A 15,419-nucleotide genomic window follows, 5' to 3' on the forward strand; every position below is an offset into this window, starting at 1 on the left:
CTGGAACCTGTCCCTCTGTGATCAGAGAAGGACATCGTGTTTCCTGGGTGTTGTCTTCCTCACACCTTCTTGGCCTCGTGCTTCCTTCTGAACAGGGTCATTACCCGGCAGAGGTACTTCTCTATTGAAACATTTTATACATTGTTTAAACAGCAAAGAATGGGTACTATTTAAATTCTGATCTTTTAGGCGCCAAATTAAAGATCTACCGTGAGGGTTGTTTTTTCTTTTTTTAATTAAAATGTGGGTTTGTTCAGAGAGCAGAATCACAAATCATGAAGAATCTCCGTACAATAACGAAAACATTTTAATTATTCAGAAGTCACTGCACTTGATTTCGTTCTCACCGAGTGCCCCAGGCTGGCGTGCGATGCTCTTGGGTTTCAGCCATCTTTTCTGTCACTGTCGTTCCTGACCGATGCCATCAAAAGCGGGCACGTTGTGTGGATCCCGTAGTCGGTCTCCGCCTCCCACACCTCCGATCTCCTGCGGAAGGGGAAGGATCAGGAGAGAAGTCTGTGGCATGACCCCAGCGTGGAAGAAAAGACCTCTGCAGCCTGTTTGGTTTATCTCACTGAAAGTGTTCAAGTCAAGCCCGTTTGGATAGTTTCTCCTTCTGATGAGCGCGTGGGAACTGGGAGCGGCAGGGATCTGCCTGTTGACGGTCCAGCCAGGGCGGGCTGGAACCCTGGAGTGAGCAAGGGCAGCCCAGGGCTCTGGGTCTGTTACAGCCCAGCGGCTGGAATCAGCAACAGCCGATGACTTTCTCGCAGATCTGTAATCAGAGCTGGGCTCCGTGGGCAGCTCCACCGCTGCCCACGGTCTGTGGGGGCCAACACGTGCAGGATGGCTCCGGGCAGGACCTCAGGTGGCTTCCAGGAAGGAAGAAGCGGGAGCCGCAAGGCTCGGCCGGTAACTGGAGCAGATTCCCTTCTCCCTTCTGTGCTGATGCAGGCGACTCACAGGACGACAGATCCGTAGGGAGGGAGACAGATTCCGCCTCTTCATGGGAGGCTCAGGGCACATCCCACGGAGGAAAGATACTGATAGTGTCCGTTCTGGAGACTGCCTCCAGTAAGCAGGTTCTGGCTCAGTTTTTAGAGAGTCCTGATTGTTTTTGCTGGAAAAGTGAGAAACACCATCCGACTCCCGTGCAGACGTCTTCATTATGGCTTTCTCCCCACTCCGCACCTTCCTTTCTTGTCCCTCTCAGGAAAAGTTAAAAGGAGATTTGGTTTCTCTTTTTTATATCTATTTCAAGTCAGGTCAAATAAATAGAAACAAAGAATTTTGTTTGCCGATTCAAAGAGGCACATGCACCCCAGTGTTTAGAGCAGCAGTGTCCACAGTAGCCAAATTGCGGAGAGAGCCCAGATGTCCATGACAGACGAACGGGTAAAGAAGGTACGGTGTGTACGTGCAGTGGAGTATCACTCAGCCGTCAAAAAGAAGGAAAGCTTGCTGTTTGCAGTGACATGGATGGAACTGGAGGGTGTTATGCTGAGCAAAATAAGAGGAAGACAGTTGTCACAGGATTTCTCTCGAATGTGGAATTTAAAAACAAAACAGATGAACATAGGTGAAGGGAAAATCAAGTAAGTTGAAATCAGAGAGGGAGGCAAACCATAGGAGACTCTTAACAAACGGGGCTGCTGGAGGGGAGGGGGTGGGGGGATGGGGTACCTGGGTGACGGGCATTAAGGAGGTCACGTGATGGAATGAGCCCTGGGTGTCACATGCATCTGATGAATCACTGGATTGACCCTGAAATCAGTGCTACACTGTATGTTAACTAGCTTGAATTTAAAAAAAAAAAAAAAAAAAAAAAAAAAACTATCTCTGATGAAAAAAAGAAATGAAGAACTTACCAAGAAGAATATAGTGATGCTGATTTAGGAAAACAAAATGTCCAACAGCAGAAGGCCGTCCTTGTCCACACGCGACAGCTGGAGCATGTAGAGCCCGAGCCCAGCAGAGGCCCAGAGCCGAGCCCTGAGGTCTGCGGGTGCCTCGTGCAGTCCTGCTGCCTTCCCAGCCCCCCGGGTCATCGAGAGAAGCAGACAGGTGGCACGGCTGTACTTCGTACAAAGCTCCAACTTTGCTCGTGGAAACTGAGAAAACAAGCAACGCGCCAGTTGAGTTTTATAAATCTGAGTGCGTCCGAGCGCAGACGCAGCACGAAGGATGGGGCTCCAGGGGGTCGGCGCCCAGTCTCCAGGCCGGTGCAGCGCAGAGCCCGGTGGGGAGTTGAGGGCTGCGTCCCCTGCCGTAGGACCATACCGCCTGCTTCTCACCAGACAGGTGCCCCGTGCTGTCTGGGTCACTCCCCACCACCCATTCATGCCGTGGCCACACTCATTTCCGTGGCACTGTGGTTCTCTGTTCAGTGGCTGTAGCCGACCCACGTGAGGCCCTCGGGGCGCCACCCTGCGTGTCTGCCTGGCCCACCTCCTGCCCGCGGCCCACTCCCCGCTCCATTTCACAGACCTTCGCTCCAGCCCTGCCTTCTCCCTCCCACTCCACCCCGTCCAGACATCTGTCAGCCTTCCTTCATGGCCTGGTTCAAGCACCAGACCTTCCGAGAATTCTGCCCATTCCAGGATGTGGCAGTGTCAAAGCCCCACCTTCAGGAACATTTCACGTGCTGTGAATATTTGACGTGTTCTTTACCTTGAGGTCCCTTGTCCATTCGTTGCAAACAAGAACAACAAAATTTCAGAGTCATATTTTTTTTTAAATCATCACAAACTCTTATTTTTGACATAGAGCTGCCTCTAAACTGTTTTTGTCAACGGAGAACAGAATCCTTTTTCAGACCCCACTCCCGGCAGGCAGCACCCTTGCCTTGGTTGAGGTTGAGGTGGACGCCAGGCGAGCACGGTGTGGGCAGGAGTGGGCTCCTGGCTTTTGAGGAAATCCTCGGGAGCTGGGGAGCTGTTGCCCTGTTCGGTGTCCCTGTTCTTTCTCATAGTATCCAGCCTGTCAACGTGTTCTAAGCATGGGACAGACGCTGCAGGGGCCATGGGAGCCCACTGGGCAGGCACAGCGCGAGAGGCTTTTCAGGACGCAGATCGGCTGCTTGTACTGGGGTTCCAGGAGGGGGTGCTTGAATCCATGAGGGGCCATGCGAGGTGTCTATAAGGAAGCAGGGAAGACAGTCCAAGTGGGCAGGAAGGGACTTCTGCCCTGGCACAGACCCAGGCAACTGTTGGAGGTTTTAAAACTGAGGAAGGTGGGGACACCTGGGTGGCTCAGTGGGTTAAAACCTCTGCCCTCAGCTCAGGTCCTGATCCCAGGGTCTTGGGATCAATCTCCATGTTGGGCTCTCTGCTCGGCGGGAAGCCTGCTTCCTTCTCTCTCTCTCTGCCTGCCTCTCTGCCTACTTGTGATCTCTGTCTGTCAAATAAATAAATAAAATCTTTAAAAAAAAAAAAACTGAGGAAGGTGTCGAGTTAGGTTGGCAGATGGCAAATTGCTCTTCATCACCTCTGGGCGGCTGAAGTAGGGGAGCTCATAGTACAGACCCTACAGCCTTTCTCCATCTTTGGAAATCCAAAGTAAAATGTTGGGGGGACATTTGAGCAGACCCATGCGCTCTGCCCTCCAGGTCTTTGCACACCCCCCTCCCTCCAAAGCACCTTGTTTCCTTATTCAGAGGATTTTAGTCTTTACAGTTGTTACTTCAGTGTCAAATTCTAAGTGGCATGTTGCTTCTTCTAGGTTTATTTATGAAACAGAGCATCACAACGGCATAGCAGAGTTACTGGAAATCCTGGGGAGGTGAGTCGTCTCTGTTCCTGGCAGCGAGTGGAATGGATTCCAGAATGATCCAGCCCACTGAGTCCAGCAGCTCTCCCCAGAGTGAGGCGACTGAAACCATTCCCAGAGGAACTAAGACCTCTCTTGATGGAAGGGGTTGGTGAGGTCTGGGGTTAGGAGCCACCGAAGAGAAACCCCCCTGGGTGCCTGGCTCGGCACACAGGTGCTGTTTCACACCCCTCATCACCCATTAAGATGGTTACCTTAAGGTTTTTGTGTGACACTGGAAGAATGGATCATTCACTGTACCCGGGCAGTGTTGAGTAAATGCTAATATTTCAAATTGCCTTGGTTTTATAACTTTTTTATAAATGTTCTTAAAAGTGATATTTTACAAATTTTACCATCTTAGGCCAAGTGGAGTTCTTGCTCGCTGAATCAGTGACCTGTAGATTTTGTATCAGACCTCCAACCCACTGCTTTCCAGAGTTTCTCGGGGTTGCCCAGTCGAAGAAGCTTGGAAGTGCTCTCCTCCAGCACATTCCTCAGGGATTCAGCTGCATCAGCAGCTAAAGCTTCCGAGGGACACTGCAGGGAGGGGACACTGCAGGGAGGGACGCTGTGTCAATCCCCGGAGCTTTGGAAACGCAGGAAGCCTGTCTCTGGGAGCACAGGCGTCATCTGCTCTCTCTGTGCTCCAGCCACGCTGAGAAAACCGTCCTTGCTGTTTTAGATATAATCTGAAAAAACTCTTAGTCCCCGTGCAGAAGTCTACTTAGACCTATTTCAGCACAGTCGGCCGGTTACTCTCTCTTAGTAGAGTATGGTGAGCGATTGAAGGCCCCTTACTAGTTGTATTACCTTCCTTAACTAGTCTTGACCACTGTTTTCTTAGTAAAGTGGGGAAATCTACTCACCTCCAACATGTTGCAAGGAGGGCATTAAGTGTCTGCACAGCCCGGTGTGTCACAGAAAGGACTCTGCTTCCTGCTGCTGGGATCCAGAAGAGGTGCTTGACCTTGAGGGTCTCCCGGATGCAAATGAGCAGGTCATCCCTAATGTCCACTTCAGACAGCCTGCGGCACACACATACACAGGACCCCTAGAGGGTGCAGAACAGTCTAGAAATTGATGTCACTGCTCCGTAGCTCCAAACGTGTCTGTGCTTGCCAAATAATAAAACCAAATAGAGAAAAAGGAAGCCCCATCGCCCAGCTGGAAACCAGTGGGTACGCTACTTAATGTTAGAGACAAAGCTTCAGTTTGGAGGCAGGAGTGAGACCCCCTTTCTTTGTAGAAGGGAACGACTCCCTGGCTGATTTGTAGCCAACTCCCATCTTGCACACTCAGACTCCATCCTCCCAGCATTAGAGTAACGAACCCAAATTTCTCCAGAGAGTTGCCAATTCCTAAAAATGGGTGAAGGCAAAGGGAAGGTGCCGGGCTTGGGCAGACCCAGACCGGGGGTCCCACGGGAGCTGCCCGGCCTCCACAGCCTGTCTAAAGAAGGAGGTTTTGCCCCCAGGGACTCGTGCTGTTTTGGGTAACCCAGAACAAATCCAGAATTTTAGATTTATCTTACACATAACAAAGATAAAAATGACCATGCTTCTTGGAATGTATTTAGTTTTCTTTTTCATTTCTGTTAATATCGTCTTTTGTGCAACGTACATTTTGCTTACCAATTTTTATGCTGAAAATGAGAAAAGAAAAACAGATTTTTTTTAATCTGGAAATCATAAATATTCAAACTTTGAATAAATTCTGTTTTCACAGTATAATTAATGGATTTGCCTTACCACTAAAAGAAGAGCACAAGATTTTCTTACTGAAGGTGTTGCTACCTTTGCACAAAGTGAAATCTCTGAGTGTCTACCATCCACAGGTAAGGGGTGCCCAGCGGTGACGCGCAGGTGGGGACACTCGCTAGCACAGGGTCTGCACATGAGCACTGATGAGCCCGAGACACACAATCCCAGCCTGTTACTGGGAGTGTCCTCTTTATTATGTCCCACTGCTGATGTAGGTAATTGAAAGGATACAGGGGTCAAGAGATTCCCTCTTAAGAAAATCAGAAACAGGGGCACCTGGGTGGCTCAGTGGTTTAAGCCGCTGCCTTCGGCTCAGGTCATGATCTCAGGGTCCTGGGATCGAGTCCTGCTCGATCTGCTCAGCAGGGAGCCTGCTTCCCTCTCTGTCTCTCTCTCTGCCTGCCTCTCTGTCTACTTGTGATCTCGCTCTGTCAGATAAATAAATAAATCTTTTAAAAAAAAAAAAAAGCTTAGAAAAAACAGCCATAAAAAAAAAATCAGAAACGTCTCAGGAGTGGAGAATTTCAGAATTCGTTCTAAGCACAGAGAAGGGGGTGACTCACTCAATGACAGGAGTCAAGGGCACTTCTCAGAGGAAGTTTTCTGTCAGATTTTAAGTCTGGCTCCTTCAAGAAGAAGCCTCTGTCTGTGGCCAGCGACATAGCTGTGGGCTTTCTGTAGTTTGCAGAAATCTGATGACTGTTACCCTGAGCACCTGGTCCCTAAGTGGTTCCTACCCGTTGGGCGGCTGCACTTACCCACGAGCCGTGGTCCGTCCTTCACTCCCGCCCTCATGAGCCCTGCACGGATAGGTGCGGAGGGTCAGGGACAAGCCTGGCAGCCAGCGGGCTCCCCCGTCCTGCAGGCCCTCACGCTGGGGGGCACGGTGTGTCGGCACAGGCTCAGCCACAGGAAGTGTATTCTTTTTTTTTTTTTTTTTTTTTTAAGATTTTATTTATTTATTTATTTGATACAGAGAGAGAGAGAGAGAGAGAGAGAGAGAGAGAGAACAAGCAGGCAGAGAGGCAGGCAGGGGCATGGGGGGGGGTGATTTGAGCAGAGAGCCCGGCGCAGGGCTCGATCCCAGGACCCTGGGATCATGACCTGACCCAGAGGCAGAGGCTTTAACCCACTGAGCCACCCAGGCGCCCCAGGAAGTGTATTCTTTTTTTTTTTTTTTTTTTAAAGATTTTATGTATTTATTTGACAGACAGAGATCACAAGTAGGCAGAGAGAGGGGGAAGCATGCTCCCTGATGAGCAGAGGGCCCGATGCGGGGCTCGATCCCAGGACCCTGAGATCATGACCTGAGCCAAAGGCAGAGGCTTAACCCACTGAGCCACCCAGGCGCCCCCCAGGAAGTGTATTCTTTACGGGAATCTTAGCATGTCAGCTTCCTGGGAGGTATTTTCCTTCGTGGTGGGCTTTTTTTCCGCCTTCTGCTGTTAATGGGTGATGGTCGCTGTACTTCCAACCAGCTGTTATCCTGTTAATTGTTCTACAGAAGACATTAATAGTTCAGTGGTTTAAGGTGCAACCAGATTTTAATTTGTCTTTTTCCAGCTGTTAGATGACTTGTTAATTACGATCTCTAAGAAGGAGGTGAGGAAAATCCCTGTCAAACCAAGGCTGACTTGTCGATATTTGATATTCGTCTGAAAAACTGTTTCCTGATTTTTTTAGCTTTCTGCTGTGTCTTGTCCCTGAGCATCCCCCTCAGAGCACAGTGTCTGCCCGCCCCGGGGGGGGCATACCAAGGGGGTGGGGGGCAGCGTTACCGCTGTGGAGGGAAATGCTAACGCCCTCTCTCCTGTACTTCGCAGCTGGCGTACTGTGTCGTGCAGTTCTTAGAAAAGGACAGCACCCTCACTGAACCAGTAAGTATGCGCTCTGGCTGGGACCTTGGTCGGGCACCGGTGCACCTGTGATGTGGCCTGTGGGCGTCCCCAGATGTCCTATCACCGTGGCCCCACTGGCCAGGTAGCTGCTTGGAGCACGTCACCCCTGTGGTCCCGCTGACAAACACACTGCTTCCCCTCACGTGTCGTATGTGTTCAGAGTGGGGCGACTTGGACTGCAGGGTCCCTTACCGCGGTGATGATCATACGTGAGCAGATTGCCTCTTCCCTGAGCTGGATCACAGTCCTCCGAACGGGAGGCACTGGCGGCCTTCCTTCCGGGTCCGAGGGTAGCTGCTCTGTGATGACCACAAGTGCCCAGTGGCCTCTGTTGAGCATGTCGTTTTCCAGATTTCTCGGCCTGTTATCTTGTCTAAAACCGAAGGCTGTCATATCTTAGGTTAGCCAAGTGAAAGGTGTGGGGGCTGGTGTAAGCCTTTGAATATGCTTTTTTGTAGCTTTATTGAGCTATAATCCATATACTGTACGTCTCACCCATTTGAAATGTACAATTCAGTGGCTCCTGGTATATCACGTTACTCATGTTCTGTAACTGTGATAAAGTGCGTGCGGCATACAATGCAATGTGCCATTCTCACTGTACATGCGTGGGGCATTAATTACATCCCACTGCTGCCCAGCTGTCACCACGATTCCCAGAACTTGGTTATCGTCCCAGACAGAAGCTCTGATCCCCCCAAACGCCGACTCCTGCTTCCCCTCCGCCCACCCCTGGTGGCCTCTCGCCTGCTTTCTGTGTCTACAAGTTGGCCGGTTTGGGCACGGGTGGCTTCGTGCAGGATGTCGTCAGGGTTCAGACCCGCCTTGCCTGTGTCCGAACTCGGTCCCCGGGTGCGGCTGGATGGACTCCCTTGAATTCTGTTCGTCCGCTCCCCTGCCGGTGGATGCTGGGGTCGCTGTGAGCGTGGGTGCCAGGGGTCTGTGCAGGTTCCCGCTCTCGGCCCTGTCGGTTGTACAGCTCGAGGGGCAGTGCTGGGTCAGCTAGTGTTCCTGTGCTTAGCTCTGGGAGGAGCTACCCCACTGCCCGACCTCCCCAGCTGCTGCACAGGCTCCACGCCCTCCACGTCCTCGCCAGCACTCGGGGATCATCCCTTTTTTCATCCTGGCCATCTAGTGAGCGTGTGGTGGCGTCTCTCGGGGGCTCTTTGATTGGCATGTCCCTCCCCGCTGAAGAAGTTGGGCATCTCTTCATGCACTGGTTGGTCACCTGGTCGGACCAACCCCTTCAGACCCATTGCCCATGTTTAATCCGCCAGGCAATTTCTTACTGTTGGGTGACAAAGTGAGAGGTACGGAGTGTCAGCTGCAGCGTTTGAGTACTCTTTCTGAAGCTACCCGCTGGGATAGGAGAGGCAAATGTCATGCCGGCATTGTCTATCCCCGTGGCTGCCTCCACAGTGGTCCCGTGAGGTTGTGAGTGTTACGGTAGAAACACGCGAGAAATGCAGTTTCTCTGTTTCTGGGCCACACTGGCTCCCGATCTCTGCTTTCTTCTGAACCCCGTGCACTGACTCCCAGAGTCACCCGGCAACTCCGGAAGAGCCCTCAACCACAACCTGGGGTCCCCGCACACCTCTGCCTCCTCCGAGATTCTGGAACCCCCCACAGAGAGGCACCAAACTTACCAGACTTCAGTGTCAAACCCAGAGTGTTTTCTCCCTTTCAGGGTCGGGTTGTTTTTATCCCCCTCGACTAAACGGAAGACGTGTCTCGGTGGGGAAGGACAGCTGAGGTGGCCCCAGTGATCAAGTCTCTTCTCCAGTGGGGCCGCGTCCTCAGGGCCTGTGTCTGTGTTGGACAGTGGCTCCCACCGACGGGTTGGAACCATTACCGATGACACGTACCGATGACACGTGTGGAAACAGTCTGGCACACACCCTGCCTTTTCTACCTCAGAAATAAGGGAAAGAAAAAGCTTGCACTTCCCTGATTTTTCTCTGTGTGTATTTCTCACACGCTCCAGGGACTGAAGAATCTACCAGATGCTGCGCCGCATTCGCCGCAGGCCAGGCCCCCACCGTAGTGCCCCGGTCCCCGGCCAGGTCTGTCTCAGCCCGAGTCCTAATCCTGCCCAGCACGCCCCTGTTCTCCTTCCCCAAAGACGAATGTGAAAGCTGACAACAGTTGGCGGCAGCGGGAGCTCTTGGCCGTAGTTGTCTGACGGAAGGAGAGAGGCAGCCGCTGGCCTCTGCTGGGTCCTTCCGTCTTAGACCGTAAGCTCTGAGTTGGCACGGGCATGGAGAAGCCCCCGCACAGCCGGTCCCGGGACTGCCACCCAGATTCGCTCCATTCCCGGATCTCCTGCAGCACAGACTGCATATCAGTGCTCCGTGGACCACAGAAAGCAGATTTTGGTTTCCGCACATCAAAACCATACAGACCCTCACCTCGGGGAACTCCTCTCTTTGAAGTTCCCATGTTATGAAATACAGAGGCTGCTCCGTCTTCCTTCAGCATTGAAAGCTCATCGACAAGATGATGAACGGGATAGTGTTGTGAAGGTGCGCGTCCACTTGGCAGCGCTGAGGAGGACACGGCACCCACGGGGTAGGGGGCGGTCTCAGGGTCTGCACCCAAGGCTCTCCTGAAGCCAGTATGGCCAAGATCAAGAATGTTTAAAGTACGATCCATTTAAAAGACCTGCAACACTCCCATTCAAGGTCTGCAATTAATATTTTATTTGTGAACTGTGTGTAGCGTTCAGAAACTTTCTTGAACACATACGCTACTGTTGTACGAACAATACAAGCTCATCAGATCACAGGTGGAAATAAGATCACGTTATGTTGTCGACCGCCTGTTTCTTCAGGATAATTGACTTGATCTGGTGGGAACCCTCTTTTTTCTGGTGTGTCGGGGAGGGGCTCGCCTGCCCTCTCCAGCCCCGTCCGGAGAGCAGCACCCCGTGGAGTCTCCAAAGGAGAGCCTGCAGCAGACAGCTTTTGCCTCGATGAGCTTCACCAGGCAGGTCCCTCTTTTGCAAAGTGCTGCTGCCTTCTGAAACCATGGTATCGAGCATAGGTCACTCCAGATGGTGTGATAAGTTGGTCCAGCGTGGGGCTCCAATTCCAGAAATAAAACCTCTTCTAGAGACATTGAATAGCTAATGCCATTGTGTTCTGCGTCTCACACACCAGTGTGTTTTTCCTAACAAAGTACCATTTGACAAATGACAAGGAAGAGTGGGTTTGGAAACTGACTGACATCTGCCATAATCTTTTTTTTTAACGACTTTTTAAAGATTTTATTATTTATTAGAAAGATGGAGAGAGACCACAAGTAGGCAGAGCAGCAGGCAGAGGGAGAGGGAGAAGCAGGCTCTCTGCTGAGCAGGGAGCCCGATGCAGGGCTCGATCCCAGGACCCCAGGATCCCAACCCGAGCCGAAGGAACCCGCTCAACTGACTGAGCCACCCAGACACCCCGACATCTGCCATAATCTTAACCGTGGTCCCCACACTGGGGAATAGTAGCTGGTCACTAAATGTCCAACGGTTTTGAGCAAAAAGTAGGACCAAAATCATTAAACACTAGATTTTTTAAGGAAATCCCTTCAGAGACGATTGTTTTATAAAGCTTTACATCAGGCTCCAAAACAAGGAGCACAGTCTTTTTTAATACATGTTGGAGTTTCATAAAGTGTAACATCATCAAAGACCATCTTGGAGCCTGAAGACCAAAAGCGTTAGCGGAGTTGTTCAGAATGGCAGCTGCTGAGAGGCCCGTCGTGTTTTAGCCACAGTCAGGATGTCGCCGCGGGCCTGCCCAGCCTCAGGCGCTGTCTGCAGGGTTACGGAGGACAGACAGGTGGAGAACCCCCACCCGCCGGCCGGAAGGAGCTGGCACTGGCCGTGATTTTCGTGGCGGTCCCAACACTCGTGAGGGGCTGGGACACTGGTTCCTGAAATGGTGGTGATGGGCTGCGGTCGTGTTTTGGGCCCTTGTGCTCTTTCAGAATGAAGACAGCTGCACTCTAGAAATGTTACTCACCCTCACCGAGTTGAATCTGACACTCTGGGTGTATGCTCTTTACTGGTATGGTTGTAACAGGAAATTTGGGAACTGTAGGTGTGAGACAGAGAAAGGTTGCCCCACAGAAACTCCTCCCTGCCGACCCGGGCAAGGAAGGTAAGGTCCGGTCCCCGAAGGTGAGGGAGCTGTCGCCGCCGCCGGCTGAACATGCCTCTCTGGGGCCAGCGCCACAGATGCTGTCGGGCCGGATCCCAGCTGAGGCCACGCTGCCGTGCTCCCCATGGGCCAGCTCGCCTCAGTGCAAGGTCCTCGCAGCCCCCGAGGTGGTCACCGGCCCAGGGTCACAGGTCACGTGCAGAGGGCAGTGGGACCTCAGATCCCCCTGCAGCCCCACGCAGCCTGAGCTACAACAGGATCAGCTCTTTCCACATCTCCTGTTCTGACTCCTCTTAGCACAGTCGGAAACACCGTGTGTGCACACAGTGTGCAGAAATACCGAGGAATGGCCAGTTTGAGAAACAGATTTTGCGTACTTGTGGCCAGCAGCCTCCCCGCTGACCGCTGCTGCGTAGAAACGGATTCACAGATTCCTACTTCCCGTGTTTCTCCTTCATTCTTTTCCTCTCTAAACCCTCCTGACTGCTCATGTTTTATCTTCTTTTTTTTTCTGAAGGGACTGACTGCAGTGGGGTTAAGCAGAGGGAGCGGGTCACATGTGTTAAAGTGGCAATTCTGAAGTAAATCAGATGAGATCCGGTTCTCTGATTGTAAAAAGCCCACGTGCTGACTTACGGTGCGGCTGATCCGTCTCCACAGAAGAAAGCGTCGCCTGGTTCTGTGGCTCTGCTCGGGGGGTCGCGCCCACAGAGCGCAGGCGGCGGGTGTCACACCGTGTGTTTTTTCTCCGGCAGGTGGTGATGGCGCTTCTCAAATACTGGCCAAAGACTCACAGTCCAAAAGAAGTCATGTTCTTGAATGAATTAGAGGAGATCTTAGACGTGATCGAGCCGTCGGAGTTTGTGAAGATCATGGAGCCGCTCTTCCGGCAGCTGGCCAAATGCGTGTCCAGCCCCCACTTCCAGGTACGGAGGGCGAGCCGAGAGCAGCCTCGATGGGTGTCCACATCGGCAGAGGTGACCGGCTTCGGTGCGTCGCGGCCACACCGTGCCTGTCCCATGGGCGAAGGGAGACACCCGTGTAGTCGTACTTCGAAGTAGGGTGCGAAGACACTGACTCTGTAAAACACACTTGAACGTCTCGGTCCATCACTGAACCCCTGCTTCTCACTAAGAGTAATTAGGAAAGGCTCCTCAGGAAAGCCGTCTTTGTCTTCCCGTTCTGTGTGCCCCAACGGCATCACACCTCGCTCCCCACAACCGAGCGACGGACACTTGGGGACAAACTGTTCGGCCCTGAGACTCCCCGTCGACAAGCACTTGTTTCTGACACATACACATTCCGACTTTTGTCCCCCTCACCCCAGCTCCTGTTTGAGGGGGCCTCAGTCACCTGCTGCTCTTCCCTCCTGGGCTCCTCATTCAGCCGTTGTGGCCTCGTTCTGAGGTCGTCCCCAGGACCTTTGTTCAGCCTGTCAGCCTCCCTTGCACGTGCTGGAACGTGTCAGTGGCCCACCCTGAGCGAGGCGGCCCTCCTGACGCTCCGTGCTGCCGTCCGCCCCAGGGCCTGTCACCTCGGGGGAATTAATTCTCCCAACCTCTGTCTGCCCTGCTGGAACGTAAGCTCTGCGAGGGCGGGAGTCCCACTTCATCTTGTCCACTCGGACGCCTTGGCTCTTCCCGGACCCGTGGCGGAGGGAGCGGGCAGAAGGCGGTGGGCGGGGAGCATTTGGCCTCGTCCTCCATGTAGAGCCCGGGGCGCAGCCTGGATGTTCCTTGAAGGAGTGGAGGAGTGAGTGAGTGGGTTCTTGGCGGGCAGGAAACCGGCTGCCCTTTGCAGCGGTCTCTGGGATGATGGTCTTGAGTGGGCCGAGTCTGTGGCGCTGATTGGCTGATGGGTGATTCATCACCTCTCCACGCAGTTGTGACGAGGGTCCTGCTGAATGAGGGTCTCTCGTCCCGGTCCCCACAGTTGTGCCCTCCGTCTTGCAGGTGGCAGAGCGAGCGCTGTATTACTGGAACAACGAGTACATCATGAGCCTGATCAGCGACAACGCCGCCAAGATCCTGCCCATCATGTTTCCCTCGTTGTACCGCAACTCCAAGACCCACTGGAACAAGTAAGAAGGGGGCGCGAAGCGTCTGCCCTCGGCGCACGTCACGGTCCCGGGGTCCTGGGATGGAGGTCCGCACCAGGCTCCCTGCTTGGTGGGGAATCTGCTTCTCTCTCTCCCTCTGCCTGCCGTTCCCCCGCTTGGGCGCGCTCTCTCTCTCTCTCTCTCTCTAATAAATAAATAAAATCTTTTTAAAAATTAAAAGGAAAAACAGGAAAGAGCTGGCTGTCCACTGGGGCATTTAAAGTTCCCCATATGTCGCTGATACTTCAATTAGGATTGAAATCCAAGTCCGAAATACCGGTTTAAAAAGGAAACACACGTAAGCACTTTGCAGAGACCTTCACCTTGTTGTGAAGGTGAATGCAGGTGAAGTCAATGTACCAAAAGTCCCGGGCCCCTAAGAGGCATCAGCGCAAGGCTCTGGGGGTCGCTGGGGCACCCCTGGCACAGCCCCGCAGACCTCGTCATTGTATCGACTTTCAGCAGCCTTTTCTCTGCCACATTCATTTTTTATTACGCTCAGCAGGTGGGAGCAAAGGCCTTGGAGCTCAGCCACCATCCCCGTGTGCATTTAGTACAATGCGAGAGGCAGTGGTGACTGCTGCCTGTTGCACAGAGAGCAGTGTTATTTAAATGTTTCCAGATACAAGTGGGGTTTTGTTATGAAGTGAGCTACAAAGTTCCCGTGAACCTATAGCAGCAGAAACAGCGGCAGGCCTGGCAGGAAGGAGGGTGGTCGCGGGCGGGAGGAGGCTTTTCTGTGGCTGCTCACAAGACCGTGGGCTTCCTGGGCTCCACAGCGCGGCCCTGCTGCCCGTCTCACTGCCGGTTTGGCCATCCGCTGAGGGCAGGTGGGACTGGTGTCCTCTCCAGGCTCCACTGAATCACAGAGCAGCTGTGCCTCTTCCTCCTCCTCGACATCAGAGCCAGGAAGCTGAGCTTCATGAAGCCATTCCGTGGTCATTTTATTTTGTGTCTTCCATAGCCCTGTTTTGGCATTATTAAAAAAGTTTTCTACCCTTAATTAAGATGAAAAAGAAACTGACATGTCTTTGATGCTGAAATGTTTCCGTTATTTTCCCCTACACGTTCTGTTTCTTCAAGTGTCAGTGTTTTTTATTCCGTTTCCACGGAAGGTGGCTGCTGTCAGCCAGGACAGAAAGCGAGGGGCCCCAGGGCCAGTCCGGAGCGCTCCACGGGCTGCTTGGAAGAGTGACGGGGCTTTGGTTAGAGAGCCCAGGGGCGTGTGACAGGGCCTTGCAGCAGCTGGAGGGTCAGGGGGCAAAGGGCTGTGGCCGAGGAGGGCAGGGAGGTGGGTAGAAAATTGGAGGGTTCAGAGCCTGAACACCAGGGTCTGCTTACAGGACAATACACGGCTTGATCTACAATGCGCTGAAACTCTTCATGGAGATGAACCAGAAACTGTTCGACGACTGTACCCAGCAGTTCAAAGCAGAGAAACTGAAGTAAGTTGCTCCTTTCAAAAGCTACTCTTTCAAGGGTTTTCTCTTCCTTGGGCCTGAATAAAGCTGTTGGGTGGGTCCTAAAACACTCCTTGCTTTAAAGCAAACTCGCTCTGTCACCCTCGAAACAGAAATGCAAACACTTGTTACGTTCACTTGTTGGCGGAGAACATCTCTGTGCTCCCTGTTATGGCACCAGTTTAATCACTTCTGGAAAACGCGCGTGCAGCCCGGACTTTAGCTTTGCTGAGGAGCATGGAGAG

General features: G+C 52.6%; 1 protein-coding gene across 8 annotated transcripts in view; it reads left to right on the forward strand.

The window, feature by feature from the left end:
• The window catches only part of PPP2R5C (protein phosphatase 2 regulatory subunit B'gamma), a 121,084-nt gene that overhangs the window by 92,027 nt on the left and 13,638 nt on the right, over nucleotides 1-15,419 (forward strand). For all 8 annotated transcript variants that reach the window (XM_032345305.1, XM_032345306.1, XM_032345307.1 and 5 more), the window contains 6 exons: nucleotides 3,721-3,780; nucleotides 5,536-5,644; nucleotides 7,394-7,447; nucleotides 12,372-12,542; nucleotides 13,569-13,696; nucleotides 15,058-15,159. In XM_032345305.1, coding sequence (XP_032201196.1) covers nucleotides 3,721-3,780; nucleotides 5,536-5,644; nucleotides 7,394-7,447; nucleotides 12,372-12,542; nucleotides 13,569-13,696; nucleotides 15,058-15,159 — 624 coding nt within the window. The remainder of the gene's footprint in view (nucleotides 1-3,720; nucleotides 3,781-5,535; nucleotides 5,645-7,393; nucleotides 7,448-12,371; nucleotides 12,543-13,568; nucleotides 13,697-15,057; nucleotides 15,160-15,419) is intronic.

The sequence above is a fragment of the Mustela erminea genome, chromosome 5 (assembly GCF_009829155.1).
Source record: "Mustela erminea isolate mMusErm1 chromosome 5, mMusErm1.Pri, whole genome shotgun sequence".
NCBI classification, from domain to species: Eukaryota; Metazoa; Chordata; class Mammalia; order Carnivora; family Mustelidae; genus Mustela; species Mustela erminea.